General features: G+C 46.1%; 1 protein-coding gene across 1 annotated transcript in view; it reads left to right on the top strand.

Moving 5' to 3' along the window:
- The window catches only part of DHRSX (dehydrogenase/reductase X-linked), a 347,670-nt gene extending 325,751 nt beyond the window's left edge, over positions 1 to 21,919 (top strand). The window contains exon 7 of the mRNA XM_063805051.1: positions 20,821 to 21,919. Within this exon, the coding sequence (XP_063661121.1) occupies positions 20,821 to 20,946 (126 nt within the window). The 3' untranslated portion in view covers positions 20,947 to 21,919. The remainder of the gene's footprint in view (positions 1 to 20,820) is intronic.
- Positions 21,920 to 24,628: the final 2,709 nt, after the last annotated feature.

Genomic DNA, 24,628 nt, shown 5'->3' on the forward strand with positions numbered 1-24,628 from the left:
ACTTTTTATTTTTAGCAGAGACGGGGATCTCACTGTGTTGCCCAGGCTGGTTGCAAACTCCCGGACTCAAGCCATCCTCTTGCTTTGGCCTCTGAAAGCACTGGGCTTACCGGTGTGTGCCAGGGATTGAGGCATGAGTTATGACCACAGGCTGTCACAGAGACGGGCCACTGCCACAGAGACGGGCCAGTCCTCAAGCTGAGTTATTTTTTGGTTCAGTCTCCTTGAAAATAATCAATGCAGATATGGTTTCTGTTTTCAAGAAGGCTTTGCTTCTACCCATGGCACCCTTATTTTATGCCAGGATATTTCCAGCACCATTTCATTTAAACCTGTCCACTGGCCGGGTGCGGTGGCTCACGCCTGTCATCCCAGCTTGGGAGGCCAAGGCAGGCAGATCACGAGGTCAGGAGTTCAAGACCAGCCTGGCCAACATGGTGAAACCCCGTCTCTACTAAAAATACAAAAAATTAGCCAGGCGTGGTGATGCATGCCTGTAATCCCAGCACTTTGGGAGGCCGAGGTGGGCAGATCACGAGGTCAGGAGTTTAAGACCAGCCTGGCCAACATGGTGAAACACCATCTCTACTAAAAATACAAAAATTAGGCCAGGCGCAGTGGCTTATGCCTGTAATCCCAGCACTTTGGGAGGCCAAGGTGGGTGGATCTTGAGGTCAGGAGTTTGAGACCAGCCTGGCCAACATGATGAAACCCCGTCTCTACTAAAAACACAAAAATTAGGCCAGGCACAGTGGCTCATGCCTGTAATCCCAGCACTTTGGGAGGCCGAGGCAGGCAGATCACAAGGTCAGGAGTTCAAGACCAGCATGGCCAACATGGTGAAACACCGTCTCTACTAAAAATACAAAAAATTAGCCGGGCATGGTGGCGCCTCTAGTCCCAGCTACTCGGGAGGCTGAGGCAGGAGAATAGTGTGAACCTGGGAGGCGGAGCTTGCAGTGAGCTGAAATCGCACCACTGCACTCCAGCCTGGGCGACAGAGCAATACTCCATCTCAAAACAAAACAAAACAAAACAAAACAAAAGTTAGCCAGGCGTGGTGGCAGGTGCTTGTAATCCCAGCTACTCAGGAAGCTGAGGCAGGAGAATGGCTTAAACCTGGGAGCGGCGGTTGCAGTGAGCTGAGATCACGCCATTGCCTTGGGGACAGAGGGAGACTCTGTCTTAAAAACAAAAATCAAACCTCTTACCACTTAAGGTGAAGCATAGCCATCACATATTTAGGCCAGGAAACAGAGGGGTAAAAAAGTCCTACAGCCACTGATGGCCCCCAGGTCCCTGCCCACTAGACCACAGGACAGTTTGGTTGTCCACGTCATCAATTACCCCGCCTGAGATATTTCTTTAGAGCAATGCAAGAATGGCCTACTGGACTGCATATTAGCATATGCAGTGTGTTAAGATGACATAACATAACATGACATAAGATTAAGATAAGATTACATAAGACTGTCATATTGTATTTTTACTGTGCCTTTTCTATGTTTAGATACGATTAAATACACAAATATTTACCATTGTGTTACAGTTACCTACAGCATTCAGTACAGTCATATGCTGTTGTGAACCCAGAAGTACCTAAGGTCATCCCCCCCTTATCTGCACTTTTGCTTTTCCCGGTTTCGGTTACCCAAAGTCAACTGTGGTCTGAAAATATTAAATGGGAAATTCCAGAAGTAAATAATGTATAAGTTTTAAATTGCACATCATTCCCAATAGTGAGGTCAAACAGCCCTGTCCCACTATATCCTGCCTGGAACCTGAATCATCGCTTTGCCAGCCCCTCCACGCTGTCTGCACTACCCACACCACCCAAATCAACAGTGGCCGTATTGTAGTGTTTACGTTCAAGTAACCCTCACATTACTTCATAATGGATCCAATGCACAAGAGTAGTGATGCTGGCATATAGTTATCATTTTTCTATTTTATTATTACTGTTGAGCTGGATGCGGTGGCTCACGCCTGTAATCCCAGCACTTTGGGAGGCCAAGGCGGGCGGATCATGAGGTCAGGAGTTCGAGACCAGCCCGGCCAATATGGTGAAACCTTGTCTCTACTAAAAATACAAAAATTAGCCGGGCATGTTGGTGCATGCCTATAATCCCAGCTACTCAGGAAGCTGAGGCAGAAGAATTGCTTGAACCTGGGAGGCAGAGGTCACAGCGATCCAAGATCGCACCAGTGCACTCCAGCCTGGGCAACAGAGGGAGACTTCATCTCGAAAAAAAAAAAAGGCAATTATTAGTTACTGTTAATTTCTTACTGTGCCTAATTAATAAATTAAACTTTATCATAGGCATGTATGTGTAGGGGAAAACATTAAAAAAAGTACCTGAGTCAGGTCTCAATCAAAATTGAGAACATTGCTTTTGCCAAGGTTAAGGATGCACCTGTCACACAGACTCCGCAGGTCTTGATGACACGTGTCCAAGGTGGTTGGGCACAGCTTGGTTTTATACCTTTTAATGAGACATCAGTCAATACATGTAGGATGTACGTTGGTTCCTTCCAGGTCATAGGTAGATTTAAACATTTTCTACTAAACACACACACACACACAAACAATAGCCAGGCATGGTGATGGATGCCTGTAGTCCCAGCTACTCGGGAGGCTGAGGCAGGAGAATCACTTGAACCCAGGAGATGGAGGTTGCAGTGAGCCGAGATCATGCCACTGCACTCCAGCCTGGGTGACAGAGCGAGACTCCATCTCAAAAAGAAAAAAAATTCTGATTGATTGGCAGTTGGTGGTTGAAAGAGTTATTATCAAGAAGAATGGCTGGGTTAAGACATGGGGTTGTGGAAACCAAGGTTTCATCATGCAGATGAAGCCTCTAGGTAGCAGGCTTCAATAGATTATCAACATTTCTCACCAGAATTAACGTCTATGTTGATGTGAATACTGCTCGCCTTTTCCTGAATTCCACAGAGGAGGAGGGTATTAGGAGACATGTCCAACCCACACTTCCATCATGGCCTGAACTAGTTGTTTGTTTGAGACAGAGTCACGCTCTGTCACCCAGGCTGGAGTGCAATGGAGCAATCTCAGCTCACTGCAACCTCCACTCCCGGGTTCCAGCAATTTTCTGCCTCAGCCTCCCAAGTAGCTGGGATTACAGGCATCCACCACCACGCCTGACTAATATTTTTGTATTTTTAGTAGAGACGAGGTTTCACCATGTTGGCCAGGCTGGTCTTGAACTCCTGACCTCATGATCCACCCTCCTCAGCCTCCTGAAGCGCTGGGATGACAGGCGTGAGCCCCTGGGCCCGGCCTCTGAACTAGTTTTTCAGCTTAACTTTGGAATGCCGTTAACTGAGAGGAAGGGTCCGTTGAGATGGCTGGGGCTTAGAATTTTATTTTTGGTTTACACTGGAATTAGGTTTGCAGTTTAAGGGCAATGAGCAGTAGCACATAGCCTAGGTGTGTGGTAGGCTATACCACCTAGGTTTGTGCGAGTGTGCTCTACAATTTTTGCACAGCCATGAAATCCCCCGATCACACGTTGCCCAGAATGTATCCCCATCGTTAAGCAACACATGGCCGGGCGCCATGGCTCACGCCTGTCATCCCAATACTTTGGGAGGCCGAAGCGGGCAGGTCACCTGAGGTCAGGAGTTTGAGACCAGCCTGGCCAACATGGCGACAACTCATCTAAACTAAAAATACAAAAAATTAGCTGGGCGTGGTGGCGGGTGCCTGTAATGCCAGGTACTCAGGAGGCTGAGGCAGGAGAATCGCTTGAACCTGGGAGGTGGAGGTTGCAGTGAGCCGAGATTGCGCCATTGCACTGCAGGCTGGGCGACGAGAGGGAAACTCCATCTCAAAAAAAAAAAAAGAAAGAAAGAAAAAAATGACACATGACTGTATTTTCATCCGGAATGTTCCAATACTGGGTACCCCGGACAGGGCTTTTGAGACATACTCCACAGAATCATATCTTGACCTTTAGACATCAAGTTGTGGAAGACTCCTGTCAAACAGTTAATTTCCATGTCAAGTCAATGCCCCAGAAAGAAAAAGATAGCTATAGGCCAGGTGCGGTGGCTGATGCCTGTAATCCCAGCACTTTGGGAGGCTGAGGCGGGTGGATCACGAGGTCAGGAGTTCAAGACCAGCCTGGCCAAGAAGGTGAAACCCCGTCTCTACTAAAAATACAGAAATTAGCCGGGCGTGGTGGTGGGCTCCTGTAATCTCAGCTACTCGGGAGGCTGAGGCAGGAGAATGGCGTGAACCCAGGAGGCGGAGGTTGCAGTGAACCGAGATCGCACCACTGCACTCCAGCCTGGGAGACAGAGCAAGACTCTGTCTCAAAAAAAAGAAAAGAAAAAAACATAGCTACCTCTTCAAGGTCTTAGCCTGTCTTCCTACGATGCTGCTTTTTACCCTTCTCAATGTATAAACATGTAACATCTAGGCAATATAATCTCACAATTTTTCCTGGTTGAGAGCCAAGCCTCCTTCCCCCATCTCCTGGGTTGGCCTTAAAGTAACCCAGACCACAGATTGGAATATAAATGACTTTCATGTGGCTTCACTTTCTTCTTTGACCTTCAGGTATCCTGACCCAGGCAAGCAGATTTTAAAGCTCATTTCTAGCAAAAGTCCTGCTTCGTTGAAAGCTCCAGCACCCTCTTTCTAAAGGATAAGGGAGATGGAGCTGGTGACGTGTTCGTAGCAACCTTCAAAAAAACGGAAATGAATTGATCCAATTCGGTTTCTTCATTTTCTGCAAGTCTTTGAAATTCTAGCCGTGGAAATTTTTGTAAGTGGCAAAGCAGGGTAAAAAATACAGCAGTCGATGTTTTAGAATTCAGGGCCTCCAAGGAGACAGCATAAATTGCGGTGCGCCCTTCCTGTGGCTGGAGGAAGTCGTAAAAGTGTCCCGGATGATTGACAGCACTCAGGCAGCTGCCAACAGTACAAGGATTGCTTACAGAATATGCCTTAGGTGTTAGGACAGACGGCTCATGGTTAAGTTATATACGCAGAATAATTCCCCTGCAGAAGTGACAGAAAGAGTCACCAGGCAGGACTAACGGCAGCTTTCTGCTTGGAAAGGGGTGAATGAAGCATTAATATATCAAAGGAATGGATGCATTTCAGAGAGTGTATAAACTACCCGCCGGAGGCCAGGACGGAGCAGTAAACAGCAGCAAGTGGACAGGCACCTAGACCTCGGCTTTTTCACAAATTCCTTTCATGAATGTGTAAAAATGTGTAACGTTTGTGGGATGACATGATTGGCTACTCAAAGTATCTGCCGTCTGGGGAGTGTTGGTGTTTGGGGCTGGATGATTGTCTATGGTGGGGCCATCCTGTGCACTAGAGGGCATTTACCAACATCCCTGGTGGCCTCTACCCAGGAGAAGCCAGAAGCACACCCTCCACCCCGGAGTCAAGATGACCAAATACGTCTCCAGACATCAGCAAGGGTCCTGTGGGAAGTACAGTTGTGCCTGGTTGCAAACCACTGCCATAGCTGATGGATGGATTAGAGATAGATGATAGATAGATAGATAGATAGATAGATAGAAGGATGGGTAGATAGGCAGGTAGATAGATGATAGATGGATTAGAGACAGATGGATGTGTAGATAGGTAGGTAGACAGATGATGGATGGATAGATACATGATAGAGAAATGGATGGATGGATGGGTACGTAGGTGGATAAATAGATATAGATAGGGAGATAGATAAATAGATAGATGACAGCTAGCTAGATAAATAAATACAGAGTAGATAGATGGATAGACAGATTATATAGATGGATGGATGGATCCATGGATGGATTGATGGATACCCAGATAGATAAATAGATAGATGATAGCAAGATAGATAGATAAATACATAGAGTAGATAAATAGGTGGATAGATAGATAGGTGGGTGGGTGGATGGATGGATGGATGGATGGATGGATGGCTGGGTGGGTAGATTGATGGATAGATACACAGATACCTAGGTAATAGATAGAAGACAGAGGTTTCCCAGCCTGTCTTCTCTATCATTGAGTGCCAATAGGCAGGAAGCTGGGCATCTCTCTTGGTGTCACATACAGAGGCACAGATGGGTACATGATAGATAGATGTGTAGATAGATAGATGATAGATAGATGATAAATAGACTAGATACATAGATGATAGATGGATGGATTGATAGATGATGGATGGATGGATGGATAGACAGATACATGATGGATGCATGGATGGATGGACTAGATAGATGGATGGGTAGATAGATTGATTAGAGAGAGGTTAAGGAAAAGAGAACTATAGATTGATACACAGAGAGATGGGTGAAGGAAGGAAGGAGGGGAAAAGGGAGAAGAGAGAAGGAGCAATGTGAGAGAGAGAGTCAGTCATGCTAACAGTCTTTTTCAGCCTCAGTGCTGCCGATATTTGGCGGTGCATGACTCTCTGTGGTGGGGCCGTCCATCCTGTGCACTGTTGGGTGTTGAGCAGCATCCCCGAGGTCCACCCACCAGGGGCCAGGAGCACCTACCTCCTCCACCTCCCTTGTGACAACTGAAAATGTCGGCAGACATTTCCAGATAAGCCCTGGGAGGTCCGAATCACTCCCTTTGAAGAACCAACCATGACAGACATTTAAAACTATATGCGCAAGATTTTAGACTTGCTTAACTACAGAATACATTAAAATTCCAAGTGAGTTATCAGTCTCTTCCAGACCAAAACAAGAAAAGAAAGAAAACACCCCTGAGATCCACAGCAGCCCCTGAGCACCACTGCTTCATCTTCAAAGGAGAGGTTTCTCCCTGTCCAAGTGCGGAGGGGCAGGAATCTGGGTATCTCCCAGGGTCTGGGATGCAGAGGCGTAGAGGAGAAGCTGGTGCGTGTGAACATCCCACCGGCCTCCACCTGCTAGCATCCATGCTGGCCGGGATCCACCATCCCTCTCTAAGAAGCAGTTCCCACATCTGCATAGAGCCAATTCCATACCTACTCTGGGGAAAGTGACTTGGGGATGGAAGACATCAGGGCTGGCCTTTGTCAAGCACCCAGTGACAATGACATGCCTGGCCTTTCTCCAATCAAAACATTTCGGCAGCACTTTCAGCTCAATTCTGGAGCTAGATTCTGCTAGATTCAGCTAGATTCTCAGCTAGATTCTGGACCAGTCGGTGAGAGTTAGGTGTGGGGTGCTGGCCACACCTGCAGGCTCCCAGGTTTGGTGCACACCTTTGTGAGCAAAGCATTCTAGCCTGTACCCCAGTGCACATCTGCAGGTGTGCAGATGTTATACGTGCCCATTATGGATGCCCCTGATGCTGCACCACACATAGATAAACCTTTTAAAACCATGACATATAAAGAAATGCAGACAGCACTTCCAATATTTAGTTCCTAACCCTAAGGCTGACTTTGTGTGCTCTCTCTCAAGTAGCACGTTTTGAATGCAGGTGTATTTTTAATTAAAAAATGAATTATGATAAAATATGCATAGCATCAAATTTACCATTGTAACTTTTTTTTTTTTTTTTTTTTGAGACAGTGTCTTGCTCTGTCACCCAGGCTGGAGTGCAGTGGCACAATCTCGGCTCACTACAACCTCTGCCTCCCGGGTTCAAACAATTCTCTTGCCTCCGCCTCCCGAGTAGCTGGGATTACAGGCACCATTTTTAGTAGAGACAAGGTTTCACCCTGTTGGCCAGGCTGGTCTCGAACTCCTGACTTCAGGTGATCCACCTGCCTTGGCCTCCCAAAGTGCTGGGATTCCAGGCAGGAGCCACTGCACCTGGCCCATTCGACTTTCTTTCTTTTGGTCCCAATGTGATGGCTCTGAGGACCTCATTCAAGCGGTATCATAGAGTATTTTTCCTTTTTAGGACTGGTTTCTTTTACTCAGCATAATGTCCTCATGGTTTGTCAGTGCTTGACCAGAGTTTCTGTCCTTTTTAAAGGCTGAATAATATTCCACCGTATAGACAGACCACATTTTGCTTACCTATTTATCTGCCAATGACCACTTAGGGGGCCTTCCACGTTGGGGCTATGGTAACACTGCTATGAACACAGGTGTGCGAATATTGGTTCAAGTCCCAATTTGAGGGAGGGGGTGCATAGACCCAGAAGTGCATTTGCTGGATCCTGTGGGAATCCCATCTTCAACCTTTTAAGGTTGATGTTGTTAGTCTGTTGAAACGCCAAGAACAACCTTCCTGGGACTGGCAGAGGGCAGGTAATTGCAAGCCCTTGTCTTGTGCTACAAGACAAGCCTGCACTCTTTCAGTATGCCATTCTCTGTTGTTTGGTGCACACTCATACATTTTAATACATGTATGCATTCAGGTACCCAAGACCCCATCAGGATTCAGAACAAGTCCATGACTGCAGAGAATTCCCTCACCTTGCCCATCCACAGGCAACCCCAATCCTCAGCCCTAACCTCTGGCAAGCACTGGTCTGTTTTTTGTCTCTGTATTTGCCGGGTCCACAAAGTCATATACATGCCTTCATGCAGTAAGTACCCCTTGGAAAGTGGCTTCTTTCACTTCGTGATATGCATTCGAGATGCAGTTAAGTTTTTTTTGTTGTTGTTGTTGTTTGTTTTTTGTTTTTTACTTTAAGTTCTGGGATACATGTGCAGAACGTGGAGGTTTGTTGCGTAGGTATACATGTGCCATGGTGGTTTGCTGTACCCATCAATCCGTCATCTAGGTTTTAAGCCCTACATGCATTAGGCATTTGTCCTAATGCTCTCCCTCCCCTTGCCCCCCAACCCCCAGCAGGCCCCAGTGTGTGATGTTCCCCTCCTTGCGTCCATGTGTTCTCGTTTTTCAACTCCCATTTATGAGTGAGAACATGAGGTGTTTGGTTTTCTGTTCTTGTGTTAGTTTGCTGAGAATGATGGTGTCCAGCTTCATCCCTGTCCCTGCAAAGGACATGAACTCATCCTTTTTTATGACTGCATAGTATTCCATGGTGTCTATGTGCCACATTTTCTTTATTCAGTCTATCATTGATGGGCATTTGGGTTGGTTCCAAGTCTTTGCTATTGTGAATAGTGCTGCAGTAAACATATGTGTGCATGCGTTTTTATAGTAAAATGATTTATAATCCTTTGGGTAGATACACAGTAATAGGATTGCTGCGTCAAATAGTATTTCTGGTTCTAGATCCTTGAGGAATCGCCACACTGTCTTCCACAATGGTTGAACTAATTTACATGTCCAGCAACAGTGTAAAAGCATTCCTATTTCTCTACAGCCTTGCCAGCATCTGTTTTTTCCTGATTTTTTAATAATTGCCATTCTAACGGGCCTGAGATGGTATCTCATTGTGGTTTTGATTTGCATTTCTCTAATAACCAGGGATGATTAGCTTTTTTTTTCATATGTTTGTTGGCCGCACAGGCAACCTACAGAATGGGAGAAAATTTCTGCAATCTATCCACCTGACAAAGGTATAATATCCAGAATCTACAAGGAACTTAAATAAATTTACAACAACAACAAAAAATAAACAACCCCATCAAAAAGTGGGCAAAGGGTAGGAACAGACACTTCTCAAAAGATGCAGCCAAGTTTTTACCTGAAACAACGGTCCACTCCTTTTTCTTGCCTTCCTGTGGATGGGAAGATATTCCTTTTGGAAAGAAGGAGATGGTGTTTGGACCCACGAGTGCTTAGAAAAATTGCACACTGCTTTTACTCTGCTAAATGAACGCCAACTCCAAGGAAGTCTCTCTCCTTTCTTTACCCCTGCCTCAGGTCACTGGTTGCTTTTTCCTTATTTTCCCATCTAAGATTCTTGCCTCGTGTTTATGTGGACTCGATTGGAAAGACAGAGAAGAAAATATATCCTAGGGTGTGTCCACAGACATAGCACCTAGAAGATAGAAGACAGTTGCAATTACCTACCCTCTACAATTCCCAGAAAGGTGGTTCTTAGCGTTTTCAACAGAGTAACCACATCAACCTATTCATACCCTGCCATTCCTCTATCTATAACCAAATGGGACATTGGATGCTCAAAACCATTATTAATAAAAATTATGTCGGGTGTGGTGCCTTACACCTATAATCCCAGAACTTTGGGAGGCTGAGGCAGGTAGATCACAAGGTCAGGAGTTCAAGACCAGCCTGGCCAAGATGGTGAAACCCCATCTCTACTAAAAATACAAAAATTAGCCAGGTGTGGTGGTGGATGCCTGTAGTCCCAGCTACTTGGGAGGCTGAGGCAGGAGAATCACTTGAACCCGGGAGGCGGAGGTTGTAGCCAGCCGAAATTGCACCACTGCACTCCAGCCTGGTGACAGAGTGAGACTCCATCTCAAAAAAAAAAAAAAAAATGCATTCCGTAGCAGACAGAAATGGTCAGAAAATGGGGTCTCCCTTACAGGCTCCAGAAGGAACCAGCCATGCCAATACCTGGATTTTACCCCGGGGAGACCCATTTCGGAGTTCTGACCTCTAGGACTGCAAGATCATCTATTGGTGTTGCTTGAAGTCACCTAAAGCAGTTTAGTGCTGTGGGCATTTGTCACAGCAGTCACTGGACGTGCACCTGCCTCCCAAATCCCACCCTGCCCAGGTGGCTGTAATGCACGTTTAAGAGGCTCCGTTTTGTAGAGACAGGGTCTTGCTGTATTGCCCAGGCTGGTCTCAAACTCCTGGGCCCAAGCAGTCCTCCAAATGGGCTCATCCAGTTTAGAAGAAATTGCCCCACACGCCGGACATTTCTTACTATGGCCTGAGTTTCTCCTTGTCCTTAATATGGTCCAGCACTGAAATCTATCAGGACACAAACACACAAGATCTCCTTGCATGTAAGGAGAGCTCGCAAAACAGTCTGTTGGTGAAAATCAGCTGCGCCCCCGCTCTGCATTTTCCTGCTCCTCTCTTTCCCTCCCTTGCTGTGATGATTCCTCTCCCCTCCTTCCCCGCGGCTCTCCTTGGATTTCCATTTCAAATCCCTTCCAATTTCATATCAGCTGCCCCGCAGTGTTTGCCGGTCCCTCGGAAATTAATTTAGCGACTTTGACATGGACATATCATTTCTAACTTCAAAGTCCCGGACGCTTGGGTTGAGCCTCTGTCCAAGGGCACAGACACGGAGCCTGCAGTCAGAGCCCTGCCCCTCCAGGCGTTTGCTGCAAACCACATTAGTCACTGACACCCCGACCTGCCTCCCAAGCAGAGGTTTTAGCGCTGTCCTTTGAAAATTCCCCAAGTCACTGTAGATATCAGGATCTGTCAGTATGAATGATAAGCTAGAGAGAAAAACAAAACAAAAAGAAAAGCAAAGGAAAAAGAAGGGCCTTCCTATAAAATTAAATAAAACCTTACAATTTACATGCAATAGCTCCAGGTAAAGGCGTGTGCACCCGTGGATCTGTAACAGCTTATCCAACTCTGCATAGGATCTCATTTATAAGGGAAAGCTGGGTGGGGTAGAGGGGGCTTAAGCGATCACTTTCAGCCCTTCCTCCCTCAAAGCTTAGGAGTGGAGACTGCTTCCATCCTGAAGCCATCCACACAATACATTTTGAAGTGGTGTATTTTTGTAAAAGGTCAGGGTTCTGCAGGAAGTACTGCTGGATAAGTCACGCGCGCCCGTGAAGGGACCACCAAACAGGCTTTGTGTGAGCAATAAAGCTGTGTATTCACTTGAGTGCAAGTGGGCTGAGTCCGAAAAGACAGTCAGCGAAGGGAGATGGGGAAGGTGTGGCTTTACAGGAGCTGGGTAGGTAATGGAAAATTACAGCAAAAGGTGGTTATCTATTGTCAGCAGAAGAGGGGGTTACAAGGTGCATGGTGGAGAGATCATAAGACTGATTGTCCAGAAGAAGAATGTCACAGAATTGATTGATGAGCTAAACTGGGGCAGGGACAAGTCACAATAGTAAAATATTGTAATTTTAGTTAATCAGTTAAGGCAGGAACTGGCTGTTTTACTTCTTTGTAGTTTTTTTCTTTGGCTGCTCCAGAATTCTTGGCTCCTGCAGGCCACCTGGATGTATATGTGCAGGTCACAGGGGTGATAATGGCTGAGCTTCAGCTCAGAGGCCTGACAGGTTAAGATCCCACAGTGGGGTCCCACTTGCCCGGAAATGGTACGTTCCACCCAAGGCGGTGACCCACTTGCCCAGGAATGGTACATTCCACCAAAGGCCGTGACCCACTTGTCCGGAAATGGTACCTTCCATTGAAGGCGGTGACCCATTTGCCCGGAAATGGTACCTTCCACTGAAGGCGGTGACCCACTTGCCCGGAAATGGTACCTTCCACCAAAGGCAGTGACCCACTTACCCGGAAATGGTACCTTCCATTGAAGGCGGTGACCCACTTGCCGGAAATGGTACCTTCCATTGAAGGCGGTGACCCACTTGCCCGGAAATGGTACCTTCCACCAAAGGCAGTGACCCATTTGCCCGGAAATGGTACCTTCCATTGAAGGCGGTGAGCCACTTGCCGGGAATGGTACCTTCCACCGAAGGCGGTGACCCACTTGCCCGGAAATGGTACCTTCCACCGAAGGCGGTGACTCCAAGGTCATGGGGATTGTAAGTTGAGCCTTTGAGACACAGAGGCTGATTCGATAACAGTTTTGTGCTGAAACTTCCACTTTCAGGAGGGGTATCACCAAGTTTGCTGTTTTTGCATCAAACATTGAGTCTCTTAAGATGCTTTCATTTTCTGAAACGTTTCTGAGCCTCAGCACTGCTGGCATGTGTGAGCTGGAGGATTCTCCTGGGGCGGGGCGGGGCTGTCCTCTTCACCTTAGTGTGTTGAGCAGCGCCCCTGGGCTCCACCCACCAGATACCAGGAGCACCCCCACAGTTGTGATAACCAAAGCTGTCCTCAGATACAACACAGTGACCCCAGGGGAGAAAAATCACCTCGAATTGAAAACCACTGTCATCGACAGATAAATGATAGTGATAGCTGGGTAGATATAGATAGATGATACACAGATAGATAAAGATTATTGATAAAGAGATACAGAGAGGCTAAATGATAGATAGATGCTGGATAGATGATAGAGACACAGATGATAAACAGGATAGATAGCTACATAGGATATGATAGATTGAAAGAAGGACAGATGATTGATAGATTGATAGATGATTGATAGTTAAATAGATAGAATCTCTTATGCCCAGCCATTACCTTGATGTCAGGGTTTCTCAACTTCAGCACCGCTGACATTTCAGACTGGAGGACTGTCTGTGGTGGGGCCATCCTGGGCACTGTAAGGTGTTGAGCAGCGTACCTGGGATCCACACACCAGAGGCCAGGATCTCCTCCATCAGGTGGTGACAACCAAAGATGCCCTCAGATGTTAGGCAGTATGTCCTCAAGGGCAGAATTTTCCTTGGTTGCAAACAACTGCCACAGATAGATAGATGGGCAGATGGATGGATGGATGGATGGATGGATGGATGGATAGATAGATAGAAAGATGGGTAGATGGATGGATAGATGGATGGATGGATAGATAGATAGATAGATGGGTAGATGGGTGGATGGATAGATAGATGGCTGGATAGATAGATACATGATGGGTGGATGCATGATTGGTGGACGGGTAGATGGATGGATAGATAGATAATAGGTGGATGGATGGATAGATACATGATGGGTGGATGGATGATAGGTGGACAGGTAGATGGATGGATGGATGGATGGATAGATAGATAGATAGAAAGATGGGTAGATGGATGGATAGATGGATGGATGGATGGATAGATAGATAGATAGATAGATAGGTAGATGGGTGGATGGATAGATAGATGGCTGGATAGATAGATACATGATAGGTGGGTGGATGCATGATTGGTGGACGGGTAGATGGATGGATGGATAGATAATGGGTGGATGGATGGATAGATACATGATGGATAGGTGGATGGATAGATACATGATAGGTGGATGGATAGATAGGTGGATGGGTAGATGGATGGATGGATGGATGGATAGACACATGACAGGTGGGTGGATGGATAGATAGGTGGATGGGTAGATGGATGGATGGATGGATGATAGGTGGGTGGATGGATGCATAGGTAGGTGATAGATGGATAGATAGATGATGGTGATGATATAGTTAGACACATGATGATGATAACAGATGATAGATGATGGTTAGATAGATGATAATGATAGATCGATAGATAGATAATAGATAGACAAAGAAAATTGATAGGTAGATACAGATGGATGCTAGGTGATGGCCAGATGAGACATAAACAGACAGAGCCTCTCATGCTAAACCAGAGTTTCTTGACCTCAACACCATTGCCATGTGGGATGGATAATTAAGAGGCTGTGCTGTACAGCATCCCTGGTCTCCACCCACTAGATGCCCATAGCATCCCTACCTTGTTATGACCACCAAAAATGTCCCTAGATATTGCCAAGTGTCGTGGCGTTGGGGGAGGCGGGGTGGCAGTTAGGGAACAGAACCACTCCCAGATGAGAATCACTGCTATAGAATGAGGTATTCTTTGCATGTAAAAAATATCAGAACGACTCCCCTGACCATAACATACCAGACACACACACACACACACACACACACACCTGTCTACACCATGGTGCTGACCCCTAGCTCTGCATCAGGTGCAAAGCAGAGATCTGCATGCATTCTGGTCACGTTCCAGCAGGCACTAAGTCTGTCCTTCCCACCTCCAGGACCGGAGGTACCGCTCCTAGGGATTTAAATCTGTCAGTGTGAATCATCGCAGAGACACCAAAGCCGCAGCATCGGGCAGCATTCAGGGATGAGGCACGGTCATGCACATAGATACAGGAAATGATCCCAGAGGATCTGGGGACGTCCAGCACCCCAGTACTGAGAAGGAGGCTGCCACCGTGGTGCCTTCCGTGAAGCATAGAGCTGCAGGTCCATGCTACGTCTATGCAATAGATACATAATATGTAATATGTAATACATAATGCAGGTCCATGCTACATCTGTGCAATAGATACAGAATACATAATGGAATACATAATGGAAGTGCATGCTACGTCTATGCAATAGGTACATAATATGTAATGCAAATGCATGCTACGTCTATGCAAGAGACACATAATACATAAAGCAGGTCCATGCTACGTCTATGCAAGAGACACATAATACATAAAGCAGGTCCATGCTACATCTATGCAAGAGACACATAATACATAAAGCAGGTCCATGCTACGTCTATGCAATAGGTACATAATATGTAATGCAAATGCATGCTACGTCTATGCAAGAGACACATAATACATAAAGCAGGTCCATGCTACGTCTATGCAAGAGACACATAATACATAAAGCAGGTCCATGCTACATCTATGCAAGAGACACATAATACATAAAGCAGGTCCATGCTACGTCTATGCAATAGGTACATAATATGTAATGCAAATGCATGCTACGTCTATGCAAGAGACACATAATACATAAAGCAGGTCCATGCTACGTCTATGCAAGAGACACATAATACATAAAGCAGGTCCATGCTACGTCTATGCAATAGGTACATAATACATAATGCAAGAGACACATAATACATAAAGCAGGTCCATGCTACGTCTATGCAAGAGACACATAATACATAAAGCAGGTCCATGCTACGTCTATGCAATAGGTACATAATACACAATGCAAGCCCATGCTACCTCTGTGAAAGAGCTTCACTTGGCTGTGTTAATCCCACACGTCTTCAATTTTCAGGCAACGTGAGCTTAAAGGAGGGCATTCTGGGAATGGAGGCTTGCATGTAGAGAATGTTCAGTTTCTTTTACTCCTGGGTGTGATTTGGGCTGACCCCTGAATTCCAGACATTCCTCAGTTTAAGAGCAGAGCACAACTTGGTCGTCCTAGAGAGGGAAGAATTTGGCATTTGCCTAACAGATAAGGCAGATAATACAGAGACTGTTTCACCAAGACGTCCTGTGGTGAACAGCGGGTTCTGAGAAGCTTCAGGACAAAAGACTGAGAGGGAATCATGCAGAGACGCCACTAAGCTCTTATTTTTTTATTTTCCAACTTCCTCCTTTTCTTTGCTGGAGGCGATCTGGAGACAATCTGCTACACAAAGACAGTAAGAACTCAAAGAAAAGAAAAAGGCAGGATCTCAGCTCCTTATTCAGACAGAGGAATGCAGTTGGATAAAAATTACTGTACTTGGCCAGGCACGGGCACAGTGACTCACCCCTGTAATCCCAGCACTTTGGGAGGCTGAGGCAGCCAGATCACGAAGTCGGAAGTTCAAGACCAGCCTAGCCAACATGGCGAAACCCCATTGCTACTAAAAATACAAAAATTAGCCAGGCGTGGTGGCACACTCCTGTAATCCCAGTTACTCGGGAGGCTGAGGCAGGAGAATTGCTTGAACCCAGGAGGCAGAGGTTGCAGTGAGCCGAGATTGCACCGCTGCATTCTAGCCTGGGCAACAGAATGAGACTCCGTCTCAAAAAACAAACACAAAAAAACTGTAATTCATGGTGCTTACAGTGTTGGCCCAGGGCTGATGCTTTAAACCCTAAAGTCACCCCTAGGACAACAAATCACCCTACTTACAGCCTCTGCTTCCCATTAAATTCTCCTTCTCCAAACCTCATGTCTCCTGTTTTCTCGTGAGAAATACTAAGAATTAATTGAGAAGATCCATGAATGTACTTAATGATGAATTTATTCTTCCCACAAATATTGTCAACTCTGAGCCAGATACTGGTTTTTCACCTGAAATGGAGCCAGGATTAAAAGGGAGAGAGGCAATGGGAAAGGAAATCTAGACACAGATATGAAACAGGAGTGGAAATGGACCTAGGTACAGATACAGATATGGGCATAGATACATAGATATAGAGAGACAGAGGCATAGAGATGAATACGGAAACAGGTGTAAAATAGATACGGTCATAGATTCAGATATAGAAAGAGACACAGACATGGATATAGATACAGAATTGGGTCTGGATACAGATGTACATAGATACATAGGTACATAAGATTTATAGATTTGATGATTGATGATAGATAGATGATATAGTTACATAATAGCTAAACTAGATAACCGATGCACAACAGAGAAATAACAGATGATATACATAGATAATAGATGATTGATAGTCATAGATAAGAGATAGATTAGCCGGGTGCAGTGGCTCACGCCTGTCATCCCAGCATTTTGGGAGGCTGAGGCAGGCGGATCATGAGTTCAGGAGTTCAAGACCAGCCTGGCCAACATGGTGCAATCCTGTCTCTACTAAAGATACAAAAAATTAGCTGGACATAGTGGCGCGCACCTGTAATCCCAGCTACTCGGGAAGCTGAGGCAGGAGAAGCGCTTCAACCAGGGAGGCGGAGGTTGCAGTGAGCCAAGATCGCACCATTGTACTCCAGCCTGGGTGACAGAGCAAGACTCCGTCTCAGAAAAAAAAAAAAAAAAAATAGATTAGATGATTGACAGATAATAGATAACAGGTAGTTAGATATGCATAGATTAGATAGACAGGCAATAGATGACAGATGGATATAAATAATAGACAAATAGATTTGATGACATAATACATAAGCATATTAGATTAATAACTAGATAATAGATACAGATCCATTGATTGACATTAGATAGATTAGATAGATAATTTAGAGATACAGAGAGACAGATAATAGATGAGATACCTAGATGATAAATAGATGATGGATAGATATATAGATAGATGATAGACGGATAGATAGACAGATGATAGATATAGATAGGCAGACAGATGATAGATAGAGATAGGCAGATGATAGATAAGTAGATTTAGATAGGCAGACCGATGATAGATAGATAGATAGATACATAGAGATAGGCAGACAGATAAAAGATAGATAGATAGATGATAGATATAGATAGGCAGACAGATGATAGATAAGTAGATTTAGATAGGCAGACAGACTGATGATAGATAGATAGATATAGGCAGACAGACAGATAAAAGATAGATGATAGATAGATATAGATAGGCAGACAGATGATAGATAGCTAGATAGAGATAGATAGATATAGATAGGCAGATAGATGATAGATGGATAGATATAGATAGGCAGACATGATAGATATAGATAGGCAGACAGATGATAGAGATAGATAGATGGGCAGACAGATATAGGTAGATAGGCAGACAGACAGATGATAGATGAGCTACATAGATGATAAGATGGATAGACAGATAATGGAGAGATGATGCATAGACAGATACATACATAGATGACGATAGGCAGATAGATACAGATAGGCAGATAAAGGATAGATGGGCTACATAATTGATAGGTGATAGATAATAGATGATGCATAGATAGATGATGGAGAGATATATAGATGATAATAGGCAGATAGACGATAGATCGATAGATACATAGATGATGCATAGAGAGTTCATGGATAGATAGCTATGTAGATAGATGATAGAGAAATAGATGGATAGATAATGCATAGCTAGATAGGTAGTCAGATACGTAGGTAAATAGATAAATGGATAGACAGGTAGATGGATAGATACAGGTGTAAATGCAGGTAGATGTGAGTGTGGATGTGGAATTAGACGGAGGCATAGTCGCAGACATGAATATAGCCAGAGAATGTTGAGAGCCAAGAAGAAAGCTGAAGGAAGGTACCGGAGAGAAGCTTCTAGAGAGTGGTGAGAGAAGGTGAGGGAAGGGTTGACCCTGAAGCCAAAGACCCTCTTGATGAGAAGGTGAGGGCCACACGGATATGGGGGTGGTGAGAGGAGAGTACTCCAATCAGAGGGAACAGCACACACAAAGACCCCGAGGCAAGAACTGACGTAGCGATTCCAGGAGCGAGGGAGGGCACTGTGGCCAAATCCAAGAGTCACCCCTGCATGTCAGGGCCCTGGGCTGAATTTCTTTCCAGGAGCCGGGGGAGGCAGAGGTGCTGGAGCAGTGGACTGACATTGCCCAAGCTGGACAGGGCATCTAAGCATCTGGGAATTGAGGGTAACACGAGGCATGAACAGTGAGGAAGGAAAGGCAAACTGTTGGGGTGCGGCTGAGAGTAGAGAGACCAGATAAAAAGGAGGGAAGGGCCGGGCACGGTGGTTTATGCCTGTAATCCCAGCACTTTGGGAGGCCGAGGCGGGTGGATCACAAGGTCAGGGTGTAGCAGGACGAGCCTCAGACAAAACCTCTCAGACACCGAGTTGCAGAAGGAAGGGCTTTATTCAGCTGGGAGCATCGGCAAGCTACTGCCTTAAAATCTGAGCTCTCCGAATGCACAATTTCTGTCCCTTTTAAGGGCTCACAACACTAAAGATTTTACATGAAAGGGTCATGATTGATTTGAGCAGGCAAGGGGTACGTGACAGGGGCTGCGTGCACCTGTGGTCAGAGAGAAACAGAACGGGCAGGGAGTTTCACAGTGTTCTTCTATACGATGTCTGGAATCTATGAATAACATCAGTTTCTAAGTTGCGAGTTGATTTTTAACTACTGGGTTTAGGGCAGGCAGGCCCAGGCCTGGTTTTGGGCCTGGCGCCGGGCTGCCTGTCTTTGGTTTTACTTCTTTGTTGTTTCTTCTTAAAACAGGTGCTGAGTATATAAAACAATATGAGAGGGTCTCTCTCTTCCTTCAAGGAGATCGAGACCATCCTGGCCAACATGGTGAAACCCTGTTTCTACCAAAAATACAAAAATTAGCCAGGCGGGGTGGCGGGTGCCTGTAGTCCCAGCTACTCAGGAGGCTGAGGCAGGAGAATCGCTTGAACCCAGAAGACGAAGGTTGCAGTGAGCTGAGATCGTGCCGCTGCACTCCAGCCTGGTGACAGAGAGAGACTCCATCTCAAAAAAAAAAAAAAAAAAAAAAAAAGGGAACTTGGTTGCTTAGGGGAGGGAACAGAAATTGGAGCCCCGTGGCTGAGTCTTTCGACCACCCTGGGGGCACCACGCATTTCTGGAGCCTCCAGGCATTTGATGATGACGGAGCTATACAGGATTTGTGTGTGTGTGTGTGGAGCTTCTGACCTCCCTGAAGCTGCAGGGAGTGTCTTACACACAGAAGGGCTTGTTGCCAGCTTGGCATGAGTTCAGATCCCAGTGAGATACATGATAAAATGACCAGCGCAACCTGATACCGTATCAGGTTGGGATGATTTTCTTTTCTTTTCTTGTTTTCTTTCTTTTTTTTTTCTTTTAATTCTACTTTAAGTTCTGGGGTACGTGTGCAGAACGTGCAGGTTTGTTACATAGGCATACACGTGCCATGGTGGTTTGCTGCACCCATCAACCTGTCATCTACATTAGGTATTTGTCCTAATGCTCTCCCTCCCCTAGCCTCCCACCTCCCCAGCAGGCCCTAGTGTGTGATGTTCCCCTCCCTGTATCCATGTGTTCTCATTGTTCAACTCCCACTTATAAGTGAGAACATGCAGTGTTTGGTTTTCTCTTCCTGTGTTGGTTTCTGCAGAATGATGGTTTCCAGCTTCATCCATGTCCCTGCAAAGGACATGAACTCATCCTTTTTTATGGCTGCATAGAATTCCATGCTGTGTATGTGCCACATTTTCTTTATCCAGTCTACCATTGATGGGCATTTGGGTTGGTTCCAAAGTCTTTGCTATTGTGAACAGTGCCACAATAAACATACGTGCGCATGTGTCTTTATAGTAGAATGATTTATAATCCTTTGGGTATATACCCAGTAACGGGATTGATGGGTCAAATGGCATTTCTGGTTCAGCGTCCTTGAGGAATCGCCACAGTGTCTTCCACAATGGTTGAACTAGTTAACACTCCCACCAGCAGTGTAAAAGCGTTCCTGTTTCTCCACATCCAGGCTCGCAGGATGTTCGTTCACAGCTTCCACCTGAAGGACCACGTGGCCTCTCATCAACGATGCGACATCACTAGCCAGAGTTCTCGAAACGGCAACGTGCTTGTGGAGGCGTGCAACGCTGCATGAAGGAACCCACAGATGAGGACCGGTGACCTCATTTGGTAACGTGGACAGAAGGTGGCAATGACTTGAGAGGGAGGGCTTCCCTCCACATCGGATAACCGAGGAGCAAAAGATGGAGGAGGAATCCAGCAGTGCAGGATGTCTGCGCCGGAAGGCAGCTTCGGAATCAGCCAGGTCAAGAGACGGTCGACAGAACCACCTAGAGAGAGAAACAAGGTTTAATCACACCTGCTGTTTTCCACCTGCGTGACCCTGCACAGGTTATTAAACCACCCCAGGCACCAGTTTTCCATTCTGTGCTGGGGTAACAACAAATACCCCTAAGTTATGAGAATAAAATCAGAGCAACTGCTCAACATTGTGGTTGCCAGCCAGGCGCGGTGGCTCACGCCTGTCATCCCAGCACTTTGGAAGGCAGACGCAGGTGGCTCACATGAGGTCAGGAGTTCGAGACCAGCCTGACCAACTTGGTGAAACCCTGTCTCTACTAAAAACACACAAATTAGCTGAGCGTGTTGGTGCGTGCCTGTAATCCCAGCTACTCGGGAGGCTGAGACAGGAGAATCGCTTGAACCCAGGAGGCGGAGGTTGCAGTGAGCCGAGATCTTGCCACTGCATTGCAGTCTGGGTGACAGAGCAAGACTCTGTCTCAAACACAAACAAACAAGAAAGATTGTGGTTGCCATGGTCAAATTCTAGTGGAACCTATTCTCTTTAGTGAGACAGAAGCAACAAAAGAGACTGGCTAAGTTATTTGAGATCACAGAGCTGGACTTGGGTCAACACATCCCAAGCCTTTTTGCAAAGTTCAAAGAAGCGTTGTTGCCCCAGACGACACTCTAGGAAAACAGACGCACCACTGGAGCAGAAGTCAGGAGGCAGGAGCTGCTTTGGACCAAAGATGAGGGATTGTATTGTGGTTTTGTTGAATTTCAAGAGGCCAAATATAACCACCCAATTTGTATTATGTTACAGACATCTCAGTGTGCCTCAGGGTGTCTCAGTATGCATGCATGTGTGTGTATGCATCCGTATGTGTGCGTGTTGTTTGTGTGTGTTTGCATGAATTCACACATCTGAATGCACGTATGCGCACATCACTGCATGCCTGCAAATGCATATGTGAATTTGTGTGCATGAAGGTGTGAATGTGTATGCACGATTGTGTGAATGCCTTGTGCATACGCAAATACGCGTTCAATGCAGACATGCATGTGTGCATGTGTGCATGTGTGTGTGCACCGTGCATGCACTGTGAAAGGGTTGCATGTGTATCATGTATGTGTGTATTTCTGTGCATGTGTGTACATGCATGTGTGAATGTGTGTACTTGAGTGGATGCTTGTGTGTGCATGTATGAACGTGTATTCATGGGTATGAGAATGCTTCATGCATGTGTAAATATGTGTGTGGGCTATGCATTTATTGATGTATGTGCATATGTGTGCATGCATGTGTGCCTGCGTGTGCATGAGTGTGAAAAACTGAGTGCACCTGTGCACGTGTGCAGATGCCTCATGTATGTGTGAAAATCTGCACATATATGCAGTGTGTATGTGCATGGGTGTACATACCTATGTGTGAATCGATGTGTGCAATGCATGTATATGCACGTGTGTACATGCAGGTGTGAGTGTATCCGTACATGCGTGTGTATGCCTGGGTTTCAGTGGAATGGGGAAAGCAGGGCTGCAAAGAGGAGAAACACACCCTGACACACAAGAGTTCTCATTTCGGTAGATGAGCTGGCTGTGTATGCAAAGAGGAGAATAGAGGACAAAGACAGGATCAGCATCGTAGCGCTGATGACGACAGCTCTGGACTCCTCTTGATGAGGGCTGTGGCACACATCGAGGGGAGCACTGCTGAAAACAACATAGAATGTGATTTGGACCCAGCATGCAGTCTACAAAGGCCGTGCTGCCAACACGGGGCAGGATTTTGGTTGACAGGTTGGTGTTGGAGATGAAGACCTTCTCCAAAGAGGCTTTCTTGAAATCACAAAAGGAAGGGATCCATGAAGGAGAAGGAGTGCCGAGAGGAAGGGCAGAGACCACAGAGTGCACCTGTGCACGTGTGCAAATGCCTCATGTGTGCGTGAACGCATGTGTGCGTGTGTAAAATGCACATATGCCTTTAGCTGCGTGCGTGTGCAGATGCGTGTGAAAACCTGTGCACACCTGCAATGTATATTTATGTATATGTGTATGCACGAGTGTGAATAGCCGTGTGCATGCGTGACTGTATGTGTATGTGGATGAGCGTGGGAACCCTGAAGGGAGCCTCTCTGCAGTTTCTGGGACACAGTTTGTGGTTAACCTAGGACAAAAAGTCAATAGAGTCCTTTATGGGCTGCTGATGAATCAGGCCTGCTACCAGGAGGGAATGTTTTTTTGTTTTTGTTTTTGTTTTCTGACAGTCTTGCTCTGTCTCCCAGGCTGGAGTGCAGTGGGCCGATCTCGGCTCACTAAAACCTCCGCTTCCCGGGTTCAAGCGATTCTCCTGCCTCAGCCTCCCGAGTAGCTGGGACGACAGGCATCCGCCACCACGCCTGGCGATTTTTTTTTTTTTTTTTTTTAATTTTTAGTAGAGACGGGGTTGTACCATATTGGCCAGGCTGGTCTTGAACTCCTGACCTTGTGATCCGCCCGCCTCGGCCTCCCAAAGAGCTGGGATTACAGGCGTGAGCCACCGCACCCGGCCAGGAAGGATTGTTTTGCACGCCAGGGTTTCTCCTTAGCTTATGATTTCTTCCACCAAATCTGTCCCAACCCTGCTCTATCTGTCCCTACCAGCGGCTGCAGTGTGAGTGAATCCAGGCATGACTGCATGAACACCCAGCTTCCTGTTTGGTCACTTAGTAACCACTAGATGACGTTTACTGAGCTCTTAGCAGGCACATTCTAATCCCCGTAATTTTGTTTACTCCATTGGAGGAGAAACATTGTCTCTTCTCCACTTTCCCAGCTGTAATGCAAACCTTAGCATACAAGAAACAGGCCGGGCGCGGTGGCTCACGCTTGTAATCCCAGCACTTTGGGAGGCCGAGGCGGGCGGATCACGAGGTCAGGAAATCGAGACCACGGTGAAACCCCGTCTCTACTAAAAATACAAAAAAAAAAAAAAAAAAAAAAAAAAACCCGGCGTGGTGGCAGGTGCCTGTGGTCCCAGCTACTCGGAGAGGCTGAGGCAGGAGAATGGTGTGAACCCGGGAGGCGGAGCTTGCAGTGAGCGGAGATTGCACCACTGCACTCCAGCCTGGGCGACAGAGTAAGACTCTGTCTCAATAAAAAAATAAAATAAAAAAGAAACAGAAGGAGGCACGCTAAAAACTAGAAGTAGGAGGTTAAGGGAAGGGGGGAAAGAGAAAAACCAAAGGATGGGGGTGGGTTCAAACCACATTTTATGCCGCTGGATCGTGTTGTAATATTTCTACATGCTTGGGAATTACAGGCATGCATGGAATAGTATGCAACTGTGAAAAAGGAATGAGATCATGTCTTTTACAGGAATATGGATGGAGCTCGAGGCCATCACCCTTAGCAAACTAATGCAGTAACAGAAAATCAAATACTGCTCTTTGTCACTTATAAGTGGGAGCTAGGCTGGGCGTGGTCACTCAGCCCTGTAATCCCAGCATTTCGGGAGGCCGAGGCAGGTGGATCACGAGGTCAGGAGTTTGAGA

Source organism: Pan troglodytes, chromosome Y (assembly GCF_028858775.2).
Source record: "Pan troglodytes isolate AG18354 chromosome Y, NHGRI_mPanTro3-v2.0_pri, whole genome shotgun sequence".
Taxonomy (NCBI): domain Eukaryota; kingdom Metazoa; phylum Chordata; class Mammalia; order Primates; family Hominidae; genus Pan; species Pan troglodytes.